At 37.8% G+C, this 25,369-nt stretch overlaps 1 protein-coding gene across 1 annotated transcript in view; it reads left to right on the top strand.

The window, feature by feature from the left end:
• Nucleotides 1-539: 539 nt before the first annotated feature.
• Nucleotides 540-25,369, top strand: part of GALNT8 (polypeptide N-acetylgalactosaminyltransferase 8) — a gene marked incomplete at both ends in the record, with an annotated part of 117,368 nt that continues 92,538 nt past the window's right edge. Inside the window, 7 exon segments of the mRNA XM_080810288.1 lie at nucleotides 540-789; nucleotides 3,147-3,226; nucleotides 3,230-3,441; nucleotides 17,014-17,180; nucleotides 22,000-22,183; nucleotides 22,958-23,155; nucleotides 23,652-23,766. Of these exon segments, the coding sequence (XP_080666414.1) occupies nucleotides 540-789; nucleotides 3,147-3,226; nucleotides 3,230-3,441; nucleotides 17,014-17,180; nucleotides 22,000-22,183; nucleotides 22,958-23,155; nucleotides 23,652-23,766 (1,206 nt within the window).

Genomic DNA, 25,369 nt, shown 5'->3' with positions numbered 1-25,369 from the left:
TATCATATGGTTTCGCTAATTTGTGGAGCATAAGGAATAACAAGGGGGACATAGGGAGATGGAGAGGAGAAGTGAGTTGGGGGAAATTGGAGGGGGAGATGAACCATTAGAGACTAGACACTGAGAAACAAACAGGGTTTTGGAGGGGAGGGAGGTGGGAGGTGGGTATTATGTAGGGCACATATTGCATGGAGCACTGGGTGTGGTGCATAAACAATGAATTCTGGAACACTGAAAAGAAATTAAAAAAATGAAATGAAACAAAACAGGGAGAGAAAAACCTTCCCCACCACAGCCTGAGGTAGCTCCAGGGGCAAACATTAACCTGACTTCTAAGTCAGTGCAAGGTGTGCCCAGGTAGGTACCCTCCCAGACATTGGGTGGCTGCCCCGGGCACACTCCACACACCTGACAGTGCTCAGGAAGAAGCCAGGCAGCTTGTGATAGCTTTTCCAGTCAAAGAACATCTGGCTTAGCAGGCAGCAGCCGGCAGAGACAGAGTTCTCTGATTGTGATCCTTAGCTAACCTGGGCAGTGACATGTTCAGACCCTCAGGAAGTGACAGTCAGAGGCAGGACATGATACCCAGGAGAAATGTCCTAAAAATGTTCTGCATTGGGCTGACTCTGATTATTGCCATCGAAGTCCTCGTGGCGTTTTATACCAAGAGGACATTACAGATGTTGGTTTGGGGAAATCTCCAAAAACAGCTTCATTTGCCTTTGCTTGAATGGAACAGGACAGGGCTAAAGAGACTTTCTCACGTTGAGGTGGATTTACAGCATCTGAGTAAGTTTATAACATTAACTTGGAGGGATGGGGGGTGTGTGTGTGTGTATGTGTGTGTGTGTGTGTGTGTTTAGGGACACTTAGAAAAAGGGTGCATGGAAGAAATAATGGATAAGAGATCACATTCTTATTTCTCAATTGCTCAATTAAGCATCTGACATTGAATTCTATCCTTCCAAATGGTAGGTAAGTGAGAATTAGTAGGAATCAGAGCAAGCAGTTGAGGGGAGTGGAGCAGGATGTATCTATGTGAGAGGTGTGTGTGTGCATTTACTTGCGTTTACTTGCACACACACACACATGATCATAGGTACGTGCATGTAGGCGGGGAGATTGAGTCTCCATATAAAAATCCTTGGGAATCTCAGGAATAACTAGGCACAGCCTGTCCTTAGGCCTTTGTGTGGTAGGAACTGTTAAACAAATGTGACAACCTCTGAGGCAATGGCCTCCTTTCCATGTTGCTGTGAGCTCCTATGAGGAATTAATGGGGACTTGTTAGAGGACATAAGATTAAACCCTGATATGGCAGTGATCAACAAGTGCTTATCTCTCTCAGCGACAGACTCTGGACTTGTAAATGGAGATGAGAGGTTACCTGCTGGATCTCATTCCGTTGTAAAATATATGCAGAAAATATTCTGTAAACTGATATGTATCACATTTTAAACTCTCTCCTAAGTTGAGGTATAACTGACATCTAACATTATGTTAACTTCAGGTATACAACATAATGGTTCAATATTTGCATATATTGTAAAATGATCACCATAATAAATCTAGTTAAAATGAATCATCACATAGTTAGAAAATTTTACATTTTATATGCAAATACAGGATTAACTGTAGTCACCATGTTGTACATTATATCCCATAACTTATTTATTTTATAACTGGGGAAGTTTGTAACCTTTGATGCCCTTTACCCATTTCACCCACACCCTTATCCCTTGTCTCTCTCAATCACCAACCTGTTCTTTGTTTCTATGAGCTTATTCTCCACCCCCCCTTTTTTTAGATTCCACATATAAATGGGATCATATAGTAATTGTCTTTCTCTGTCTGACTTATTCAACATGGCAGGATGCCCTCCAGATTTACCAAATTTTAACTTCTTCACATGAATTCTGGGGGTTTTAAAACTTTTTTCTGGGGTTTTTGATTCTGGCTCACCATGAAACTCTAATGGCTCTGAAGTTTATTTGTCTCAGGATCTGACTCCTGTGAGGGGAAGCAGCTGTCTTTCCCCTGCCCCCAAGTGACAGGGATCTAATGCTTGTGCCCCTGAAGGTAAGTGTTGAATGTGTGATCAGGGAAGTGACTGCACAGACATGAGGGTGTGCGCACATGGGAGTTGGAGATGGGCAAAATCTGTTCTGTAATGTGAACTGACCATTGTCAAGGTTCAGGGTGAGGCCAAGGGATAGATAGAAGGACAGACAGTAGAAACAAAAGGAAGAGTTTATATGGAGACTGGAGGAAAAAGGCAAAACAAGATGAAGGGAGAGAGAAAAGGCTCCATAGCACTGTCTACATCCTCCTTCATAAGATTCATTATATTTTATTGTGGTACAAGTTTCTGGAAGGCAAGTTTCACAAGGGCTGGTTTAGTGAGTGTTTATTATAGAGTATCTTACCACTCTATTTCCTGTACCTGGCATGTAGACATTATTAATAATGAATAAATAAACAAATGACTGTGGCAAGAAGAAAACAGAAGAGAGGCAGACAAGGATGAAAGGAAGAAGGGTTCAACGCCAATTTAAAAGTTCTTGGCAAATCAAATATATAAGTGAAGGGAATGGTGGGTAATGGTGGAGGTTGGATTAGATCTGCCTTTTTTGGCCACTGATAGTGTAGTATGATGTTTCTCAAATTTCCTTGTACTAAGGAATTATTCCCTGATTTTGTTAAAAATGCAGATTCTGTAACTTATCTTTCCCCTAACTCTACCTGACTCTATGATTCTGACTTACTTGATTTAGGGATAAGCCTGAATACCTCCATCTTAAAATGATCATGACAATTCTGACGTAAATGTTTCTTGGGCCTTGTTCTGAGAAATGTTAGCTCTTTATCAACCTATTTCTCAGGTCACAGTTTCTAAATAAGGCTTAATGGTGTGGGACTCAGGATAGATAAGCTCTGATAAAGCTTTAGGAGAAGTATATTCTAGTGCATACCTGGCCAGGACAGCCTTGCATAGCTCTGACAAATTCCCTTGACATACTGCATCCCCTGGGACAAGAGATTGCACAATTTAGAATTTGAAGAGGAAAACCATTTCAAGAAAATATGGATAGAAATCAATGCCCAGGATTACCTGGAATATTTTCTCCCCCACCCTTCATTTGCAGAAGAAAGTATGAAATCAGTCATGAAGCAAGAAGAAAACGTGGACCACGCAGCAGTGAGGGTGAAATACGAACATCCTATTTAAAAGACATTGAAAGTCAAAGCAAGGGAGACCAGGAAGCACAAACCCAAAGAGATACTCTTCCCAAACTCACAGCTTTTCAGGCAGTGGAGTAAGGATCTTTCTGAGGTCCAGCAGAAAAAGCCTGAGGACCTTTTCCAGATGTTTGGTTACAACGCCTACCTCAGTAACCTGTGGCCTTTCAACCGCAGCATCCCAGACACCCAGGATTCCAGGTAGGGTGGACCAAGTTTGGATTGCCAAGGGACCTTGGTTTAATTGGAGATTGGCTTTGGGAGCAGCAAAAGTCAAGGGTTGAAAGAGGGTTGAGGAGTGGAGAATTGATGCGGAAGGAGTTCTGGCAGGCTGACTGAGCAGAGTTCTTGCGTTCAATCCATTTTATAATGCCAGAGAGGACAGTGACTGTTCCAAATATTTACAGCTCCTTGGAGATGGGCAGAGATGTCAGAGAAACAGATGCTTGAGAATTCTGATGATGAGTCTAACTCATAATTGTACAGATGAGGAAACTGGGAAAAGACTTGGGCAAGTCACACTGAAGTTAACAGCTCTACTTGCTTCCCTGGTGTTTTCCTCAAATTCTCTGTGTGAATTCCTCTCTGTTATTAATTCCAATTTAAAGAGCCATCCCTGGGATGCCTCAGTGGCTCAGCCAGTTAAATGAACATTATGCTTTTGGCTCAAGTCATGATCCCAGGGTCCTGGGGTTGAGCCCCGCATTGGGCTCCCTGCTCGGTGGGAAGCTTGCTTCTCCCTCTCCCAGTCCCCCAGCTTGTGTTCCCTCTCTTGCTGTCTCTCTCTGTCAAATAAATAAATAAAATCTTAAAAAAAATAAAGAGCCTTCCATCTTGTTCTCCATCAGTTTCTTCTTCCCTCTTTGCTTCTCCCACCACCCTTCATAAGTTTTAAACATAACTTTGTTGAGATATAATTCATCAATTTAGAATGTACAATTTAATGGTTTTTAGTATATTCACAGAGTGGTGAATCATTACCATAATCAATTTTTAAACATTTTCATCACTTTGAAAAAAATTCCATACCCATTAATAACCCCTCCCTATTTACCCATAATTCCTCATCCCTAGGCAAACATTAAACTACCTTCTGTCCCTATGGATGTACCTATTCTAACATTTCATATAAATGGAATGATATTATATATGGGTCTTTTGTGCCTGCCTTTTTTCACTTCAAATAATGTTTTCTTTTTTTAATTAGTATTGTTATTTTTATTATGTTCAGTTAGCCAACATATAGTACATCATTAGTTTTTGATGTAGTGTTCAACCACTCACTAGTTGCATATAATACCCAGTGCTCATCACAACATGTGCCCTTCTTAATACCCATCACCTGGCTGCCCCAACCCTCTACTGCCCTCTACTCTGAAACCCTCAGTTTGTTTTCCAGAATCCAGGGTCTCTCATGGCTGGTCTCCCTCTCCAATTTCTTCCCATTCAGTTTTCCCTCCCTTCCCCTGTGGTCCTCCACACTATTCCTTATATTCCACATATGATTGAAACCATATAATTGTTTTTCTCTACTAGACTTGTTTCACTTAACATAATCCCTTCCAGTTCCATCCATGTTGATGCAAATGATGGGTATTCATCCTTTCTGATGCCTGTGCACTATTCCATTGTATGTATGTACCTAGAATAGTCTTTTCAAGTTACATTCATGTTATAGCATGTATCAAAACTTCACTCCTTTTATTATCAAATAATAGTCTTTGTACAGGTACACCACATTTTGTTTATCTATTTGCCAGTTAGTGGACATTTCGGTTGTTTCTACTTTTTGACTATTAAGAATAATACTGCTCTGGACATACATATATAAGTTTTTGTGTAGACATATGTCTTCAGTTTTCTTGGTTATACCCTAGAAGTATAATTTCTGGGTTATATGATAATTCTATATTTAACATTTCAAGGAACTGCCAGACAGTTTTCTAAAGTGACTGCATCATTGTACTTTCTCTCTAGCAGTTTATGAGAGTGCTGGTTTTTCCACATCCTCACTAGCATTCTAGTGGTGTGAAGTGGTATATCATTGTGGTCTTCATTTAAATTTTCCTAATGTCTAATGATGCTGAACATTCTTTCATGTGCATATTGGCTATTTGTATATCTTCTTTGGAGAATTGCCTGTTCAGAGACTTACTCCTTTTTAAAATATCGTATGGTTTCACTTATTTGTGGAGCATAACAAATAATATAGAGGACAAGGGTAGATGGAGAGGAGAAGGGAGTTGAGGGAAATTGGAAGGGGAAGTGAACCATGAGAGACTATGGACTCTGAAAAACAACCTGAGGGTTTTGAAGGGGTGGGGGGCGGGAGGTTGGGGGAACCAGGTGGTGGGTATTAGGGAAGGCACAGATTGCATGGAGCACTGGGTGTGGTGAAAAAACAATGAATACTGTTACACTGAAAATAAATAAAAAATTTAATAAAAAATAAATAAAAAAATTAGTTTCTCTTTTTATTACTGAACTACAAGTGCTCTTTACATATTCTAGATACAAGTTCCAATCAGACATATGGTTTGAAAATATTTTATCCCTTGTGAATTATCTTTTCACTTTCTTTATGGTTTTCTTTGTTACATGAAGGTTATTAATATGATTTTACCCAGTTTATCTAATATTTTTCTTTGGTTGCTTCTGCTTTGGATGTCATATCTAAGAAACTAATGCTTAATGCAAAGTCATGAAGATTTATGCCCTTTTTTTCTAAAAGTTTTGTGGTGTTAGTCTTACATTTAGGTTTTTGGTCCATTTAAAATTAATTTTGGGGCATGGTGTGACATAGAGGTCCAACTCCATTTTCTTGCTTATGACTATCCAACTGTCCTACCACACTTTGTTGAAGAGACTATTTTGTCACACTGGATTGTCTTGGCACCCTTGGCAAAATCAATTGGTCATAAACATAAGAATTTATTTCCAGGTATCAATCCTATTTCATTGTTTTATAGGTCTGTTTCTCATGTCAGTAACTCACTGGCTTGACAACTGTAGCTTTTGTATTAAGTTTTGAAATCAAGAAGTATGGGTCTTCCAACTTCCTTCTTGTCCAAGACTGTTTTAGCTATTCTGGGACCTTGAATTTCCATATGAATTTTAGGATTAGTTGGTCAATTTCTGCAAACAAACTAGCAGGATTTTGATAGGGACTGGATTGAATCTGTAGATCAATTTAAGGAGTATTGTCATATTAACAATTAAATCTTTCAGTCCACGAACATAGAAAATCTTTGCATTTATTTAGGTTTTCTTTAATTTCTTTCAACAGTGTTTTGGGTTTGGGAGTATAAGTTTTGCACTTCTTTTCTTAGATATGTTTATCTTTTTGATGCTCTTAGAAGTGAAATTGTTTTCTTAGTTTCATTTTCAAATTGTTCATTTTAAGTTTATAGAAACACAATTTTTTTGTATATTGAACTTATATCCTGCAACCTTCCCATATTCATTTATTAATTCTTTTCATTTTTTTTAACTGGATATTTTAGGATTTTCTCTATATTAGACTATGTCATCTGTACATAGAGAAAGTTGTTCTTCTTCCTCTCCAATATGATGATTTTTTTTCCAAGATGATGATTTTTATTTAATTTTCTTGCTTTATTGCCTGGCTAGAATCATCAGTAAAATGTCGCATGGAAGTGGTGAGAGAGGGTGCTGTGTTTTGTTCCTCATTACAGAGGGGGGCATTTAATATTTCACCATTAATTATGTTAGCCATGGCTTTTTGTACCTGCCCTTTATCAGAAATCTCCTTCTATTTCTAGTTTGTTTAGTGTTTTTTTCCTTTCTTTTTTTTTTTTTTTGTTATGAAGGCATCAGATGCTTTTCCTGTGTCTATCAAATTGATCATGTGGTTTTATTCATAATCTATTAATGTAGTGTATTACATAAATTTATTATAAGATGCCAAACAAATCTTAAATCCATGGCATAAATTCTACCTGACCATAGTATATAATTGTTTCTATTTTTTACTGGATTTCGTTTGCTAATATTTTGAGGATTTTTGTGTTTCTATTCATAAGAAGGATTGGTTTGTAGTTTTCTTTCCTTGTGACACTTTTGTTTGTTTGGGTCTTTTTTTTTGTTTGTTTGTTTGTTTGTTTGTTTAAAGGTTGTTATTATTTATTTGACAAAGAGAGATTGAGAGAGAGATCACAAGTAGGGAGAGCGGCAGGCAGAGGGAGAGGGAGAAGCTGGCTCCCTGCTGAGCAGAGAGCCGGAATTGGGGCTTGATCCAGGATCCTGGGATCATGACTTGAGCTGAAGGCAGACACTTAATCAACTGAGCCACCCAGGTGCTCCTTTTTGTTTGGTTCTGAACTAAGTAATATTGGCCTCATAGAATGACTTGAGAAATGTTTCCTCTTCTTCTATATTTTGGAGATATTTGTGAAATGATTGGTACTAATTCTTTTTAAATATTTGATAGAATTCACCAGTTAAGCCATCTGGGCCTGGATCTATTTTCATGTATAATTAGTGATTAGTAATTCAATCTCTTTGCTTGATGTAGGTCTATGCAGATTTCTATTTTTTTTTCAAGATTTTATTTAAATTCAAGTTAGTTCACATATAGTGTAGTATTAGTTTCAGGGGTAGAATTTAATGATTCATCAGTTGATATAACACCCAGTGCTCATGACCCTGAGTGCCCATCACCCAGTTATGCCATTCCCCATCCACCTCCCCTTCAGCAACCCTCAGTTTGTTCCCTTGAGCTAAGAGTCTCTTATGATTTTCTTTCCTCTCTGTTTTCTTCTTATTTTAGTTTTTCTTCCCTTCCTTTATGTTCATCTGTCTTGTTTCTCAAATTCCACATATGAATGAAATCATATGGTATTTGTCATTCTCTGACTGACTTGTTTTGCTTAACACAATATACTCTAGTTCCATCCATGTCATTGCAAATGGCAATTTTTCATTCTTTTTGATGGCTGAGTAATATTCCATCACATACACACACACACACACACACACACACACACACACACACACACACGCATTCCACATCTTCTTTATCCACTCATCAGTTGATGGACATTTGGGCTCTTACCATGTTTTGGCTAACAGACACATGAAAAAATGTTCAACATCATTTGGCATCAGGGAAATACAAATCAAAACCACTATGGAAACAAAACAAAACAAAACAAAACAAAACACTATGAGATATCACCTCACACCAGTCAGAATGGCTAAAATTAACAACTCAGGAAACAGCAGATGTTGGCAAAGATGCAGAGAAAAGGAAACCCTCTTACACTGTTGGTGGGAATGCAAACTGGCACAGCCATTCTGGAAAATAGTACAGAGGTTCCTCAAAAAGTTAAAAATAGAAGTACCCTATGACCCAGCAGTTGCACTATTAGGAATTTATCTCAAGGATACAAAAATAGTGATTTGAAGAGGCTCATGCACCCCAATGTTTATAACACACTATCCATAATAGATTTATTTTATTCTGCAGTTTCTTTCTTTTTTAAAAAAAATTTTTATTAACATATAATATATTATTAGCCCCAGGGGTACAGGTCTGTGAATTGCCAGGTTTACACAATTCACAGCACTCACCATAGCACATACCTTCCCCAATGTTCATAACCCAACCACCTTCTCCCTACCTCCCTCCCCCTGGCAACCCTCAGTTTGTTTTGTGAGATTAAGAGCCTCTTATGGTTTGTCTCCTTCCAAATCCCATCTTGTTTCATTTATTCCTTTCATACCCCCCAAACCCCCCACATTGCCTCTCAACTTCCTCATATCAGGGAGATCATATGATAATTGTCTTTCTCTGATTGACTTATTTCACTCAGCATAATACTCTCTAGTTCCATCCACATCGTCACAAATGGCAAGATTTCATTTCTTTTGATGGCTGCATAATATTCCATTGTATATATATACCACATCTTCTTTATACATTCATCTGTTGATGGACACCTAGATTCTTTCCATGGTTCGGCTATTGTGGACATTGCTGCTATAAACATTTGGGTGCACGTGCCCCTTCGGATCACTGTATTTGTCTCTTTAGGATAAATACCCAGTAGTGCGATTGCGGGGTCATAGCATAGCTCTATTTTCAACTTTTGGAGGAACCTCCATGCTGTTTTCCAGAGTGGTTGCACCAGCTTACATTCCCACCAACAGTGGAGGAGGGTTCCCCTTTCTCCACATCCTCGCCAGCATCTGTCATTTCCTGACTTGTTTATTTTAGCCTTTCTGACTGGTGTGAGGTGGTATCTCATTGTGGTTTTGATTTGTATCTCCCTGATGCCAAGTGATGTGGAGCACTTTTCCATGTGTCTGTTGGCCATCTGGATGTCTTCTTTGAAGAAATGTCTGTTCTTGTCCTCTGCCCATTTCTTGATTGGATTATTTGTTCTTTGGGTGTTGAGTTTGATAAGTTCTTTGTAGATTTTGGATACTAGCCCTTTATCTGATATGTCGCTTGCAAATATCTTCTCCCATTCTGTCAGTTGTCCTTTGGTTTTGTTAACTGTTTCCTTTGCTGTGCAGAAGCTTTTGATCTTGATGAAGTCTCAATAGTTGATTTTTGCCCTTGCTTCCCTTGCCTTTGGTGATGTTTCTAGGAAGAAGTTGGGGCAGCTGAGGTCAAAGAGGTTGCTGCCTGTGTTCTCCTTAAGGATTTTGGTGGATTCCTTTCTCACATTGAGGTCCTTCATCCATTTTGAGTCTATTTTCATGTATGGTGTAAGGAAATGGTCCAGTTTCATTTTTCTGCATGAGGCTGTCCGATTTCCCCAACACCATTTGTTGAAGAGACTGTCTTTTTTTTCCATTGAACATTCTTTCCTGCTTTGTCAAAGATTAGTTGACCATAGAGTTGAGGGTCTGTTTCTGGGCTTTGTATTCTGTTCCATCTATCTAGTGTCTGTTTTTGTGCCAGCACCATACTGTCTTGATGATGACAGCTTTGTAATAGAGCTTGAAGTCTGGAATTGTGATGCCACCAACTTTGGCTTTCTTTTTCAACATTCCTCTGGCTATTTGGGGTCTTTTCTGGTTCCATATAAATTTTAAGATTATTTGTCCCATTTCTTTGAAAAAAATGGATGGTATTTTGATAGGGATTGCATTAAATGTGTAGATTGCTTTAGGTAGAATAGACATTTTCACAATATTTGTTTTTGCAATCCATGAATGTGGAACCTTTCCCCATTTCTTTGTGTCTTCCTCAATTTCTTTCATGAGTACTTTATAGTTTTCTGAGTATAGATTCTTTGCCTCTTTGGTTAGGTTTATTCCTAGGTATCTTATGGTTTGGGGTGCAATTGTAAATGGGATTGAGTCCTTAATTTCTATTTCTTCTGTCTTACTGTTGGTGTATAGAAATGCAACTGATTTCTGTGCATTGATTTTATATCCTGACACTTTACTGAATTCCTGTACAAGTTCTAACAGATTTGGAGTGGAGTCTTTTGGGTTTTCCACATAAAGTATCATATCATCTGCAAAGAGTGATAGTTTGACTTCTTCTTTGCTGATTTGGATGCCTTTAATTTCTTTTTGTTATCTGATTGCTGAGGCTAGGTGTTTAGTTTCTTTTGATAATTTATGCCTTTTTAGGAATTTGTCCATCTCATCTAAATTTTCTAATTTGTGAGAAGATTGTTTGTTTATAGTGTTCCTTTATAATCTTTTTTAATTTCAGGAAGGTCAATAGTGATGTCCCACTTTTATTCCTGATTTTGATAATTTGAATATTCTTTATTATTTTCTTGGTCAGTCTAGCTGAACATTTGTAAAATTTGTTGATGTTTTCAAAGAACCAGCTTTTCACTGATTGTCTCAATTTTCATATCTGTTCTCCATTTTATGTATTTTTACTCTCATCTTTATTATTTCCTTCCTTCTCCTTCCTTTGGATTTAGTTTGCACTTTCTATTTTCTTCAGGTATAAGGCTAGATTATTGAAATTGAGATCATTCTTTTTTAAAAAACATACTTATTGATAGCTATAAATTTGTTTCCTAGCTCCTCTTTAGCTCTATTCCAAAAGTTTTGGTATATTGTGCTTTGTTTTTTCAGTCATCTCAATGTATTTTCTAGTTTCCCTTGTAATTTTTTTTTGACTCAGTGGTTACTTAGGAATGTGTTGTTTAATTTCCACATATTTGTGAATTTTCCTTTTTTTTGTTTTTATCTCTAATGTCACTCCATTGTAATGAGAGAATCATATTTTGTATTAACTTAATCTTAAAAAAAGTATTGAGGCTTATTTTGTATGCTAGCAAAATGGTCTCTTCTGGAGAATGTTGTATGTGTAGTTTGAAAGTATTATGCTGTTATTGGGTAGAGTGTTCTCTAGATCTAGTTAGATCTAGTTGGTTTGTAGTGTAGTTTAATCTTCTGCCTCATCTTTCCTTTTTTAATCTTTTGCCTAGTATCTATTATCAGAAGTGGGATATTGAAGTCTCTAATGATTGTTGTTCAATTGTCTATTACTTCCTTCAGTTCTGTCAGTTTTTATTTCATGTATTTTGGGACTACCTGCTCACCCCCTCAAGTGACCAGGAAATCAGACTGAGACCATTCTTCCTTTCAATCTTCAGGGCTTGTCTTAGATGAGGTCTCCATACTTACCATACCTGTCCTTTGCTTAGAACTTTTCAGAACCTACCTATTTTTGTTAGTCTTCATTGTTTTGTCCTACTGGTCTGTCCAGACTTATTTTTTCCTCTATTGCTGAGCAGTGCAGTTCTTCAAACAGTGTGTGGTCTTTTGTGTCCCTGCTGATTCATGTGTACTGCAGCCTTTGCCTAAAATTTCTTGTACTCTCAAGAGTACAGCAGCTCAAATGTCTATATAGATCTACTATATGAGGGGTGTGGTAAACAAGGAAACATATGTTGTGAGTAACTGTAGCAACTTGAACTTTGGTCAGAGGAGGTGCTATCAGCAGGGAAGGTGGTTGGAGAGAGATGTTCAGTTTTTCAGAGAGATCAAAAGCCTGGATTTTTTTTTTAAATGTTGGCAATTAACAATGAATCATGGGACACTATATCAAAAACTAATGATGGGGGCACCTGGGTGGCTCAGTGGGTTAAAGCCTCCTGATCCTGGGATCCTGGGATTGAGCCCCGCATCAGGCTCTCTGCTCAGCAGGGAGCCTGCTTCCCTTCCTCTCTCTCTGCCTGCTTCTCTGCCTACTTGTGATCTCTGTCTGTCAAATAAATAAATAAAATCTTTGAAAAAAAAGAAAAACAATAGAGAAAGCCAACAGAGTTGTGTTTTAAAAGAGTAACAAAATTAATAAAACTTTAGCTAGACTGACCAAGAAAAAAACAGAAAAGACAAAAATCATGATTGGAAGAAATTCGTCACTATCGGCCTTATAGAAATAAAAGACTATTAAGGAGTACTGTAGCAACTCTCTCCCCACAAACTAGATAATCTAGAAGAAGTGTACAAATTCTTACAAACAAACACACTACCAAAACTGGCAGAAGGGGAACTAGAAAATCTGAGTGGAGCTCTCACAGGAGATTGAATTAGTAACTGTAATACTACTCAGGTCCAGACAGCTTCACTGGTGAATTCTACCAGAGTTTAAACATGAATTAGCTTCAACTCTTCTTAAACTCTTCCTAACAATAGAAGAGAAGGGGACACTCCACAACTCATTATATGAGGTCAGTTTTACCCGGATACCAAAGCCAGATAAATACCTTGCAAGAAAAGAAAACTGCAGAGCAGCATCCCTTAGGACTATAGATGTCAAAATCCTCAGCAAAACACGAGAAAACTGAATATAACAGAATAGAAACAGGATTACACACCACAATCAAGCTGGGATTTAAACCAACAATATAAAGTTGATTCAAACTCTGAAAATCAATGTAATACATCATCTTAATAGAATAGAAGACCAAAGCCACACTATCATCTCAAGAGACACAGAAAAAAGCACCTGACAAAATCCAACCCTTTCATGATTAAAAACACTCAACAAGCAAGGACTAGATGGGAACTTCCTCAACCTAGCAAAGGGCACCTACAAAAAGCCCATATCATTCTAATGGTGAGAGATGGAAAGCTTTCCCCATATGATGAGACTAAATAAGTATGTTGGACATCAGTACTTGTATTCAATATTTTATTCAGGTAAGAAAAAGAAATAAAGGCTTCCATTTTAGGATGGAAAAAGTAAAACAATTTCTATTCACAGATGGCATGATCTTTTATATAGGAAATCATAAAAATCTATTAAAAACCATTAGAACCAATAAATGAATACAGCAGAGTTGCAAGATGCAAGATCAATACACAAAATTTAATCATGTTTCTACAGATTTGTAATTAAAAATTCAAAAATAAAATTAAGAAAACAATGTCATTTAGCCTCAAAAATACTTGGGAATAAATTTAACAATGAAGTGAAAGCTTGTAGATGAACAACTATAAGACACGAGTTAAGAAATTGAAGATTTAAATAAATGGAAAACATCCCATATTCATTGTTGGGACATTTAATGTGTTAAAATAACCATAGTCTCCAGTTTGACCTACAACTGAATTTTGGGTAGAAATTGACAAGTTGATCCCAAAATTAAAATGAAAACATAAATGATCTCAATAAAAACACCTTGAAAAGAATAGAGAATAGAGAAAAGAATAGAGAATAGAGAAAAGAAGAATAAAGTTACAGGACTCAGATTTTCTCTATTTCAAAACTTACTACAAAGCTATAATAATCAAGACAAGTTTTAACTGGTTAAGGATAGATATATAAATCTGTTGAATAGAATTGATACCCAGAAATAAGCTCTTACATTTATGGTCAATTGATTCTTGACAAGGGTGTCATTATATTGTGACTTATACTAAGAAATATATATTTGGTCTTCACCTCTGTTCCTGACATAGAGTATCTAAAATCCTTGTAATTTCCTAAGTTAGAAGAGAGATGAAAGTGTCTTTTGGTATCTTTAACAAGCTCCTTTCAGCCCTGAGTTAATGAGATGACTCTTGGAAACCCTCTAAGGATGTGAGCTGGTTACCAGAGTAATGAACTCTATAATTATAAGGTTGGGATATTCAGCTCCTCTATATCTTCTGACAGGGGAGTGGGGATGGAGATAAACTTGACCACTAAGAGGCAAAGATCTTATTAATTATGTCTTTTGAAGCATGATGCATGCCAGGGGTGTGCTGTACCCCAAAACTTCACTTGGGACAGAAGACCCTGTGCTCTGGACCTTTTGGAACCTTATCCTGTATATCTCTCCACATGGCAATTCACTCATATCTTTTAGTATTCTTCTCAATAAACTGGTAATCTAGTAAGTAAACTGTTTTCCTGAGTTCTGTGAGCTCTTCTAGCAAATTAACCCAAGGAGGGGGTCTTGGAAACTTCTGATCTATAGCTAGTGGGTCAGAAGCACTGATAACAACCTGAACTTGTGATCGGCATCCAGAGCAGTGTGTGTGTGTGGGGAGGGGGGAGGTCTTGTGGGTGTGAACGCTTAACCTGTGTGATCTGACGTTAACTTCAGGTAGGTAGTGTCAAAATTCAGCTAAATTATACGACACCCAACTGGTGTCATAGAATTATTTGATGTGGAGGAAAAAAAATGCACTATCTGGTCATCAAGGTTTTCATTATGAGTAGTGCTGTGAGTGGAGAGAAAGAGATACACAGGAGATTTTTTCCTCTTTATAGGTGTTAAGACAACAGAATGAGGGCAAGTATTATCTCTTCAACAGATGGCACTGAGACAACTGGTTAGTTATATGCAAACAGATGAAACTAGGCTCTTATATCATACCATACATAAATATCAACTCAAATGATCATAGATGTAAATAAAACTAAAGCTCTTAAGAGAAAACACAAGAGTAAATATCAGAGATCATGGGTTAGTCAATGGTTTTTAGATAAGGCACCAAAAGCATAAGTAACTGAAAAATTAGGCTTCATCAAAACTGAAAAATTTTGTGCTGCAAATAATATCATCAAGAAATTTAAAAATAGCTCATAGGCTAGGAGAAAATGTTTGCAAACCATATATCTGATAAAGTACTTGAATCTAGAATACATTAGTAACTCAAAACTCAATAATAAAAAGACAAATAACCAAATTAAAAACAAACAAAAAACATACATTGCTTCAAAAAAGATACACACATGGCCAAAAAGTACACCTGAAACTAATGATATATTAACTGTATATTAACTAATTGAATTTAAATAAAATAAATTAATAGAAAAAAAGAAAAAGAAAAGGTGCTTAACATCATTACTTATTGGGGAAATGGAAATCAAAGTCACAAGGAGGTAATACTTCACACCCACTCAGATGACTGTCAGCAAAATGACAAATAATGACAAGTGTTGTCCAGGATTTAGAGAAATTAGGACCCTCATTCATTATCGTGGTAAAGTAAAATGTTACAGCTACTTTGGAAAACACTACAGCATTTCATCAAATTGTTAAACAGAGCTGTCCTTTGACTTAGCAATTGTACTCTTAGGTGTATATATAAGTGAAATGAAAACATATGCCAACACAAAACTTGTTCAAGAATATTCACAGTGGGCGCCTGGGTGGCTCAGTGGGTTAAGCTGCTGCCTTCGGCTCAGGTCATGATCTCAGGGTCCTGGGATCGAGTCCCACATCGGGCTCTCTGTTCAGTGGGGAGCCTGCTTCCCTCTCTCTCTCTCTCTGTCTGCCTCTCTGCCTACTTGTGATCTCTGTCAAATAAATAATAAAAAAAATCTTAAAAAAAAAAGAATGTCCACAGTGACATTAACAACAGCCAAAAAATGGAAAACATTTTAAGTGTACAATAGCTGATGAATGGATAAACACGTGGCGTATCCATGCAATGGAATATTATTTGACAATAAAAAAGGATGAAGGTCTGATGCATGCCACCATGTGGATGAACGTTGAAAACATTATGCTAAGTGAAAGAAGCTAGTCATAAAAAACAACATATTATATTTCCATTGATATGAAAAGCCAGAATAGACAATTCTATAGAGATAGAAAGTAGATTAGTGGTTGCCTTTGGCTGAAGGGAGTGGGGGTGGAATGGGTTGGGGAGAAATGGACAGTGATTGGTATGGAGTTTCTATTTAGTGTGATGAAAATGTTCTAAAATTTGACAGTGGCAATGGTTGCTCAACACTGTGAATGCTATAAAAACACTTGTTTACTTTTAAATAGGTGAATTTTTATCATACATGAAGTATATCTCAATAAAGATGTTAAAAGTAAAGAGTAAGCTAGTATCTGGCATGTGTTAAGCATTTAATAAGGTAAACTATGAAATTAAAAAATGTGTCAAGCATAATTCTTTGAACAGTTCTGCACTTCTCTGTATTAGTGAAGTGGAGGTTTGTGTCAGAAATGACTGACAGTCTGAGAACATGGGGAAAAGGTGGTGGCGATGACAGAAGACCCCTGGCAAGAAAGAAAATTTAGAGATGGGAGAGGAATAGGGATTCCTTTTTGGAGAATGTTGGATGGTCGAGTGGATCCATCCACTGAAGATTAATATGAAAGACATGGATTTTATCCTCATAACAGGAAAATTTTGGTTAAATAGGTATAAAATCTTGCTACTGTGGCAATCACCTGAGAGTTTCCCTTCCTAAAGAGTTTGGGGATGGTGAGCTGATGGATATATTAAATCATCATATATAGTGAAGGGGTAGATTGGATAGTAATGTTTACATAATTTTTAAAAAGTAATATGGTTATTTAAAATGGTTTCTTGTAGGTGTCTTCAGAAGACGTACCCTTCACAACTCCCATCCCTTGGTGTCATTCTCATATTCATGAATGAAGCTCTGTCTATTATACAATGTGCCATCACTAGTGTCATCAACCGCACCCCCTCTCAGTTGTTAAAGGAGATCATCTTGGTGGATGATTTTAGCTCAAATGGTAGCAATTTGATCAAAGAATAATAGTTTGTTGACTGTGTTGGGCTGGGAAAGTGTTTTCTCTTAGAGTTTAGGACACTTTGAGCTCCTTCTATAGTGAAGAGAAAGGGATCATTTATTGAGGTCCTATGTGCTGGACACATTGATCTTCACAAAGTCAAGGCAGAAGATCATCATCTTGATCACACAGATGGGGAAACTAAGACACAGAGAGTTAGACGACATAATGTGACCAAATTGCATAGCAAGTTAATGGTGGAGCTGAGTGAGGTCCAGGACTGAGTGGCTCCAAAGCCTTTCAATGCACCATGATAGAGACCTGAGGGAGTGAAGTGGGGTCCAAAATTAGACATCAGATACCAAGAAGGGAGTCAGAACTGTTCCCTATGAGGAAAAGCAATCTTCCTGGGTAATTAAATCCAGAGAAAATGGAGCTCTGAATGCAGAGACTCTTCACAGTGGCCACGTTTCTTGCTCACAGCATGCCCCCTCCCCATCCCTGTCTAGTTCACCAGGGGGGACAAGGAGAAGTGGGAGATTGTGGACCTGAGTCCTTATTTTCTGGGATTTTAGAACCCCGATTCTTCCTTTTTAAGCTCCATGTCCATGGGTATCTCAACTTCTCCATGTTCCAGTTTCCTTATCTGCAAAACATGAATGTTGGTAATAATAACTCTCTCATAAACTGTAAGGAGAGTTACATGAGGTAACCATGGAAGCTGACATTGTTCCAAGCACCTTATGTGTGTTAACTGTTTTAATCATTATAATAACCTATGGGGAAGAACCACTGTTTTGGCCATTTTACAGATGCAAAAACCTAAGGCATAGTCTGGCTAAGGAATTTGCTAAATACCGCAGTGCCGGTAAGAGAAAAAATTGAGATTTGCAGATTCCAGAGCCCTATCTCTAGCCACTATGTTCACTAAAATAATATGTAGGTTATGAATAGTACTTAGCACATAGTAACCTTTCAGCCAGTGTTAGCTCTTAGTTTTTTAAATTTTGAAGAAACCTAGAAAAAAGTCACAGAGATTTGGGCTAGCAATAGGAAGAAATTTCTGAGAGTAAGGACTGTGGAGTGGCTGATCATGGGAGGCAGAATTTTTTCCTTCTCTGGGGGATCTTTAAGTACCAGACAGGTACTTATTGCAGATTCAAATTAGGGGCAGTTTGACCCAAGAAGAAGAGGCAAATGACCTCTAAACTTTCCTTTTTGGATTTCCAGACACTAAAAATACTCCTATAATGTTTTAAATACCTTCCTTTCTTGTCATTTCAATATAAATGCACAAAAAAATAATTATGAAGGTACAGTTCCTAAACTGAATTCCATTGAAAACCAAAGAAAAGAAAATGGCTGAGTTAATTGCTTTCTGGGCAGACACACCTTTTTTTTTAGTAAGAAATAAGAACTTGATTAGAAAGACTTCTGTCCTAGACATTTGAACACACCTTGGCTCCACTTCCTGTCTCTGTGTAATGATTTGAGGCAAATCATCTCACCTGAGACTCAGCTTCTTCATGGGACAAATGTAAGAGCTGAGCTGAGGGACCCCTGAAGATATCATTTCCTGTGGAAAAAAATCAGTGGCTCTTTAATTCCACATTTCATAAAGAGTAGATAAGAATTATTTCAAGATTTCTACCTATGGAACAATGAAATCAAAAGGTACAAGATTACCTTTTGTCTACATAGGGTAGACACACAAGAGAAGTCAAGCAAAACTCTGGATCGTTCCAAACCATTCCCCTATCATATAACACATCTCTTTCACTTTGCTCAAGAACCCATTATGCTTTTCATAGAGATAATGTGTAAATGGGCACAGAAGAGGGGACTGTTAGTCATTCTTTGACCGATGTCCCTGGGACAGGAATTAGCTTCTCCCTCATTAACCATGAAAATATCAACTAGATCGGTTCTACACAGAACAGAACTTAAGAATCTGTTTTGTGTTAAATTGAAGAAAATAAATGGAAGTATACCACATAGGCCACAAGAGAAACTTACTGTTCATTTGACTTTATGGAGCAAGAAACTCAACTACTTTATGTCTCCAGTTCCTCATCTGTAATACAGTGGAAATAATGGTGTTTACCTGATAGCACAATTTTGAAGATTAAATAAGACGTGTAAAGTCCTCAACATAGGACTTGTTCCCAATAAATGTTAAGTAGAGTTATCACTCCCTAATTACCTTAAAATCATTTGTAGTATGTTGAAATGCCATACTTGGTTATGTCCCCTTCCATTTTCCCCTAGATATGAAGCTTCATTTTTATCAGGTCAAATATTTCAACTGTCAATAGAACTAATCCAACTTTTTCAGAATTTGTACTAATATAAGTGGGATTCTCTATTTTCTCTCCAATTTTAGGCAAATTTTATAACTAACAACTATTTATTGAGTTTGCACCAAAAACAGGCACTATGCAGGGAAGAGAATGTCAGTGATTTCAAGAACATACCTATGGAAAGATATTTCAATATTTGAAGAATGGTGTGTCAAATTTAGTGAGCTGTCAGTGAGTGCAAGAAAGCCTGGAGAAATGGCTGGGATGAGCTAGAGAGCCTTCCTGGAGGAGGAGGACTTGGATTGGGACTTGAAAATTTGGTAGGATTTAGGAAAAAAAAAACAATGGAAGATTGGGTGTGTGTATGTGGGTGTGGGAGATAGAGAGTGATGGAAAGAATGATATGAGCAAATCTGCCAAAGCCAGAAGTAGCCTGAGCTGAGCGTCCTGGAATAAAGAATTTGGGGACAAAGTGGACCAGTGGGAGAGCAAGGCTGAGAAGGGAGCACAAGTTTACTTTAGAAGATCCATTGAAGGGTCTTTAATTCTTGTGCTGGACGGTAGTCATTATTTCTGAGAGGATAAATCAGAATCTATAAGTCATAGAATTTTGGAATTGGAAGGATCCTGACATATTATCCAGCCTTTCTTCTAAGTTGAGGAAACAGAGATCCCCAAATGAGAAGTGACAGAATTAGATAGTGAGGGAGGTTGAATTATACACTAGATATCCACAGTCTATGGAAAAGTTTTTTCCTTTTTTCTTTTTTTCCCACATTTTTGGTTCACACAGTTTATTTAAGAACTCATATTGAATACTCAAGATAAATGATTTATAATCCTCATCTTCCTTCTCTTCTTTATCCTGGTTAATCTGTAAGTACTGTAATTCCTAATTATGCTCTTAACAACTATGTACAACCAACCACACAGATTATTCTTTATATTTTTTGGTGAGATTTTTAAAATGCCTTTTAGGAAAAGGTACCTACCTCAGAAGTTATGGTAATCCTGCTCTTGCTCCTTTCAATGATTATAACACCTCCACCAGGATTTCCAGGTTTTCCATTCACCTTGATTTTTTTTGAAGAAATTGCCAAAAAAAAAAAAATATAGGCAGAATCCATGATTCCATCTTCTATGGGTGGATGCCATCAAGGGTGAACTTCAGAATCTGCTCCTCCCTCCTTCAGTTTGCCATGAACCTTTCAGGGGCACAATGGTGGCAGGAGAAGAAAAAAATATGGCAACCCCTTCTGACTATAAGTAGTCATTTCTGTGAGTAGTACTTCCTGAAAGTAGTGACTAGTGTAGGGACTTTCCAGTTTGGTTTCTCACAGTTGGAGCAAACAGCCTTCAGATCCACTGACTCTCTTTACATTTTCAATTATTGAGTCAGTCTTCCTGGAGTGCAGCTGGGAAACTTCTAACATAGGGCAAATTTTTGTGCCATGGTCATGTAGGTATTGCTTCCAGATCTTGATCACTCCAGCACTCATAAATCTACTTTTCTTCTGAGGGAGGAACCAGCAAGAATCTCATCTCTGGACCCTGGAAAGAGAGGAATAGGGGGAGATCATGATAAACCCAACTAGGTACACACATAGTTCTTGAGGCAGAATGGCTTTGAGGTTAGACACAACGTGAGCTCACATCCAGGGTGTGCCACTTATTAGATGTGTAACTTGGACAAGTTTCTTAATCTCTCTGTGCTTCAGTTTTGTTGTCTGTAAAGTGAGGATACTGAAATACCTACCTTATAAGATAATTTGAAATTTAAATAAATTAATGTTGTCAATGGCAAACTCAGTCTCTCAGTTAGATATTTTAAACACTGCTTAGTGATTTGCATGCAAGTTGTTCTCATACATATGAGGAAGTCAACTGGTAGGCTGAGTCAAAGAACAAATTTATAGACAGCCTTTATAAAAGAGAGGGGAAAGAGGGAAGAAAAAAATGGCAACAATCTGGGAATAGTGAATCCTGTTTGCACAATTTGGGGATAAATTCATTAGCTAGAAGCTAGAAAAGCGATTAGCTTGGGTGTTCTGTCCAAAACTGGTCCTTGAGTAGAAATATGTAAAACAAGACAAAACAGTTTCAGTTGTTTGTGTCTTCTTCAGAAAATCTTGAGAGTTTAGCCATGGGAAAGACATTCCAGGCGGTCTCCACAATGTCTGTTCACTAGCACCTCTACCTTAGTTAGGTCAGGTAGGTAGACCTGTGAGAATTCTCAACACACATAAAGCATAAATAACAATCCTTGTTACATGGTAAGCAGTATGATTATTCCAAGGTAGTTTAACTTCAAGGGAAAGGAGACTAGGAATGGAGCATTAAGCCTGAGGATAGAATGGAGAGAAGTAGGTGCAGGGGAAACACTACTTATTTCTCACCCAAGATGGTAAATTGCTCATCCTTAACTGAAGGTAGTTCAAACACTACTATATAATAGTGTGAAATTTTGACAGCACATTGATTATTGCACTCAGAATGTCTATAGGTGTGCATTTGGTTGGCAGGAGAACTAAAGGCACATTTGGATGAGAAGATTAAGCTTTACAACCGGAAGTATCCAGGACTACTAAAAATAATTCGACATATGAAGAGAGAGGGTCTTGTTCAAGCACGCAACACTGGCAGGAAAGTGCCCACAGCTGATGTGATTGTCATGTTGGATGTTCATGTTGAAGTGAACGTTGGGTGGTAAGGCTCCAGGAGAATTATTCTTCTAAGAAAGGGGAGAAGGGAGATATTGAAATGTACTACATAAAAGACAGGGTATTATGGAAATAGGGAAAGATAGCACCAGACTTCAAACAAAGAAAATATCCAAAGACAGGGTGTTTTTACTCAGGGAATTTTGTTGACTAAGGAAGTGTTTTAGTGTTATGGAAGAAGAAAAAAAAAAAAAGAAAAAAGAGAAAAAAAAAAAACAACTGTGGGCTTGGAGTGTTGACAACTTTGGAGTGGACAAACTTGGAGTGCTGACTTTGCCAAATAACTTTGTGACTAAATAAGTCACACCTAACTAGACTTTTATGTCCTTAACTATAAAAATGAAGTAATTATCTTTTGATAATTCCTAAGGTTTTTCTCAGTCCTGAAATTACATGATACAGAGAAAGTTGTGTTCTTTGGAGAATCAGATAGTAAATAGACACCATTTTGGAAACAGGGAGATCCAAAGAGTTAATGTAAATTTAGGCAGAATACCAATAGTCCTGTTCATAATGACTTGAGAGTGATATTTGGGTACCAATTCCAAATCTGTTATTGACATAGGTCTGCTGCTAGCAGCTTCAAGTATCCTGAAAACTGCAAAGGTTCTCTGCACTGTGGAGTATCCTACTCACAGCCCAGCACAGCATAAGTGAAAAAGGTGCTCAATGTCAGGGCAAGGTGCTTGAAGAAGTTTTGTTTGCTTGCTTCTTCTACTTCCTTTCATATCCAACCTGGATTTGTTACACACTCTTCTAGGGCAGAGCCCATTTTGGCTCGGATTCAGGAAGACCACACGGTGATTGTGTCTCCTGTGTTTGATAATATTCATTTTGATACCTTTGAACTGGAAAAGCATGCATTGGCAGTTGATGGGTTTAACTGGGAACTATGGTGCCACTATGCTCCAATGCCAAAGGCCTGGTTTGATCTGCATGATGCCATCGCTCCAGTAAAGTAAGTCTGAGGTTTAGGGAGCTTGATTAGAACATGGGAAATCAGGAATGGATGGTGTGGGTTTTGTTTATCTTTTATGGTACTACTGGGAGTAGTGGGAGAAATGGGGAAATGGGAGGAGATGGGGTGAAAGAGGATAGAGAAAAAAAATAAAGGCACTTCAGACTATCTAAGGGCTTTCAAACAAAAAGCAAAATATATACTGTTTTAAAAAATATTTGAGGCATTTTAAGCATTTATCAGGCCATGAAGTAGGGATATGAAGATGAAAAAGGTTTAACTTCATTATAATTCAGGAAGGGCTATGGCAGCATGAGGGTGAAGGAAGACTACATGTACTTAGTTCAGCCTGAGGGTTTAGGAAAAGCCTTCAAGTTAAGAAGGGGCTTGAGTAGACCTTTGGAAGCCAGATCATCGTTGGCTTCCTATCCCTCACCGCCATCTTGACCCATTCCTCATCAAGAGCTTAGTTACTCTCTTACTGTGTGTTCTATAGGAGTCCTTCCATCATGGGCATCCTGGCTGCCAACAGGATCTTTCTGGAAGAGATCGGATCTCTGGATGGTGGGATGCTGGTCTATGGAGGAGAGAATGTGGAACTCGGCTTGAGGGTGGGTACATTTCCTTCTCATTATGAGAAAAAGCAGAGGGGAAAATAATTGGAGAGTGGGATGGTCTTTGGAATTCTGGATGAAGGCTGAATGTCATTGGCTCAAGAGATGGAAAACTCTCATGCTTCCGAGTCACTAGAAATAGGCAGTAAAACTTCTGGAGTGGAGCTTTCTGGTAGAGGTTTATATAATCTGGGAGATATGGATGGAAAGACATAGAACTGAGACTCAGCAGATGGTATTCTTATTTACCTTCAGGGGAATAAGCATTCCAAACATTTTCTAAGCATCTTCTAGATCTCATGCTTAAAATATCCTTCCCATAGTATTCTTTTTTTTTTTTAATTTTTTATTTATTTTCAGCGTAACAGTATTCATTGTTTTTTCACCACACCCAGTGCTCCATGCAATCTGTGCCCTCCCTAATACCCACCACCTGGTTCCCCCAACCTCCCACCCCGCCCCTTCAAAACCCTCAGGTTGTTTTTCAGAGTCCATAGTCTCTCATGGTTCACCTCCCCTTCCAATTTCCCTCAACTCCCTTCTCCTCTCCATCTACCCTTGTCCTCTATATTATTTGTTATGCTCCACCAATAAGTGAAACCATATGATACTTGACTTTCTCTGTTTGACTTATTTCACTCAGCATAATCTCTTCCAGTCCTGTCCATGTTGCTACAAAAGTTGGGTATTCTTTTTGAATACTGAAATTCTATAGTATTCCTGAAATTCTATGCCTGAGACCAGGTGATCTCTAGTCCATTACAGTATCTGGAAGCATGAGATATTTTCTAAAGTTTATTCAGACCTACTCCCTTCAATTCCTTTCTACTTGGAACTGATGACCCTAGAACTAGATATTATACCCAATTAAGACCTAAACAGGACCTCACATTTTTGTGTTAACCAATACAGTTTGAGCCTCTATCTGGGTTATACCTTAAGCCACAGTAATAGTTGGACAGAGAAAACTATTGTTCTGCCTGGCTGTCTTGACCAATTTTCCCTTTCATGAAATGAATAGAAGCATCCTTATTTCATCTACTTCATAAGGATAATGGCACTGTTAAAATGTAATAAATATTTTTTAAATTAAATTAATTTTTTTCATGATCCATAATTAATTGTTTATGCACCACACGCCGTGCTCCATCCAATCCATGCCCTCCTTAATACCCACCACCAGGCTCACCCAGCCTCTATCCCACTCTGCTCCAAAACCCTTAGTTTGCTTCTGAGTCCATAGTCTCTCATGGTTTGTCTCCCTCTCCGATTCTCCCCAACTCACTTCTCCTCTCCATTTCCCAATATTTTAAAATGATTTATAAAGACATTAATTAGAATTCTTGTTTGGCTTCTATGAGAAAGACTAAAATAACAGGTTTAGAAAAGATAGAAATTGATTTCTTTTTTCCACGACAGTTTGGACATGAGCAGTTCAGGATTGAGATGGCATCTTCAGGGTGATGGGGACCAAGATTCTTCCATCTTGTGGTTCTGCTGTACTCCACACCACACCTGTATTCTATTCATTAGAATGAGGAAGGGGGGGCAGAGACAAAGCATGCTTTCTTTTTAAGGCCACTACTTGAAAGTTGTGTAC

The sequence above is a fragment of the Martes martes genome (assembly GCF_963455335.1).
Source record: "Martes martes genome assembly, chromosome: 8".
Classification (NCBI taxonomy): domain Eukaryota; kingdom Metazoa; phylum Chordata; class Mammalia; order Carnivora; family Mustelidae; genus Martes; species Martes martes.
Note: the sequence above shows the minus strand (reverse complement) of the source record. Positions and strands in the feature narration are given on the sequence as shown.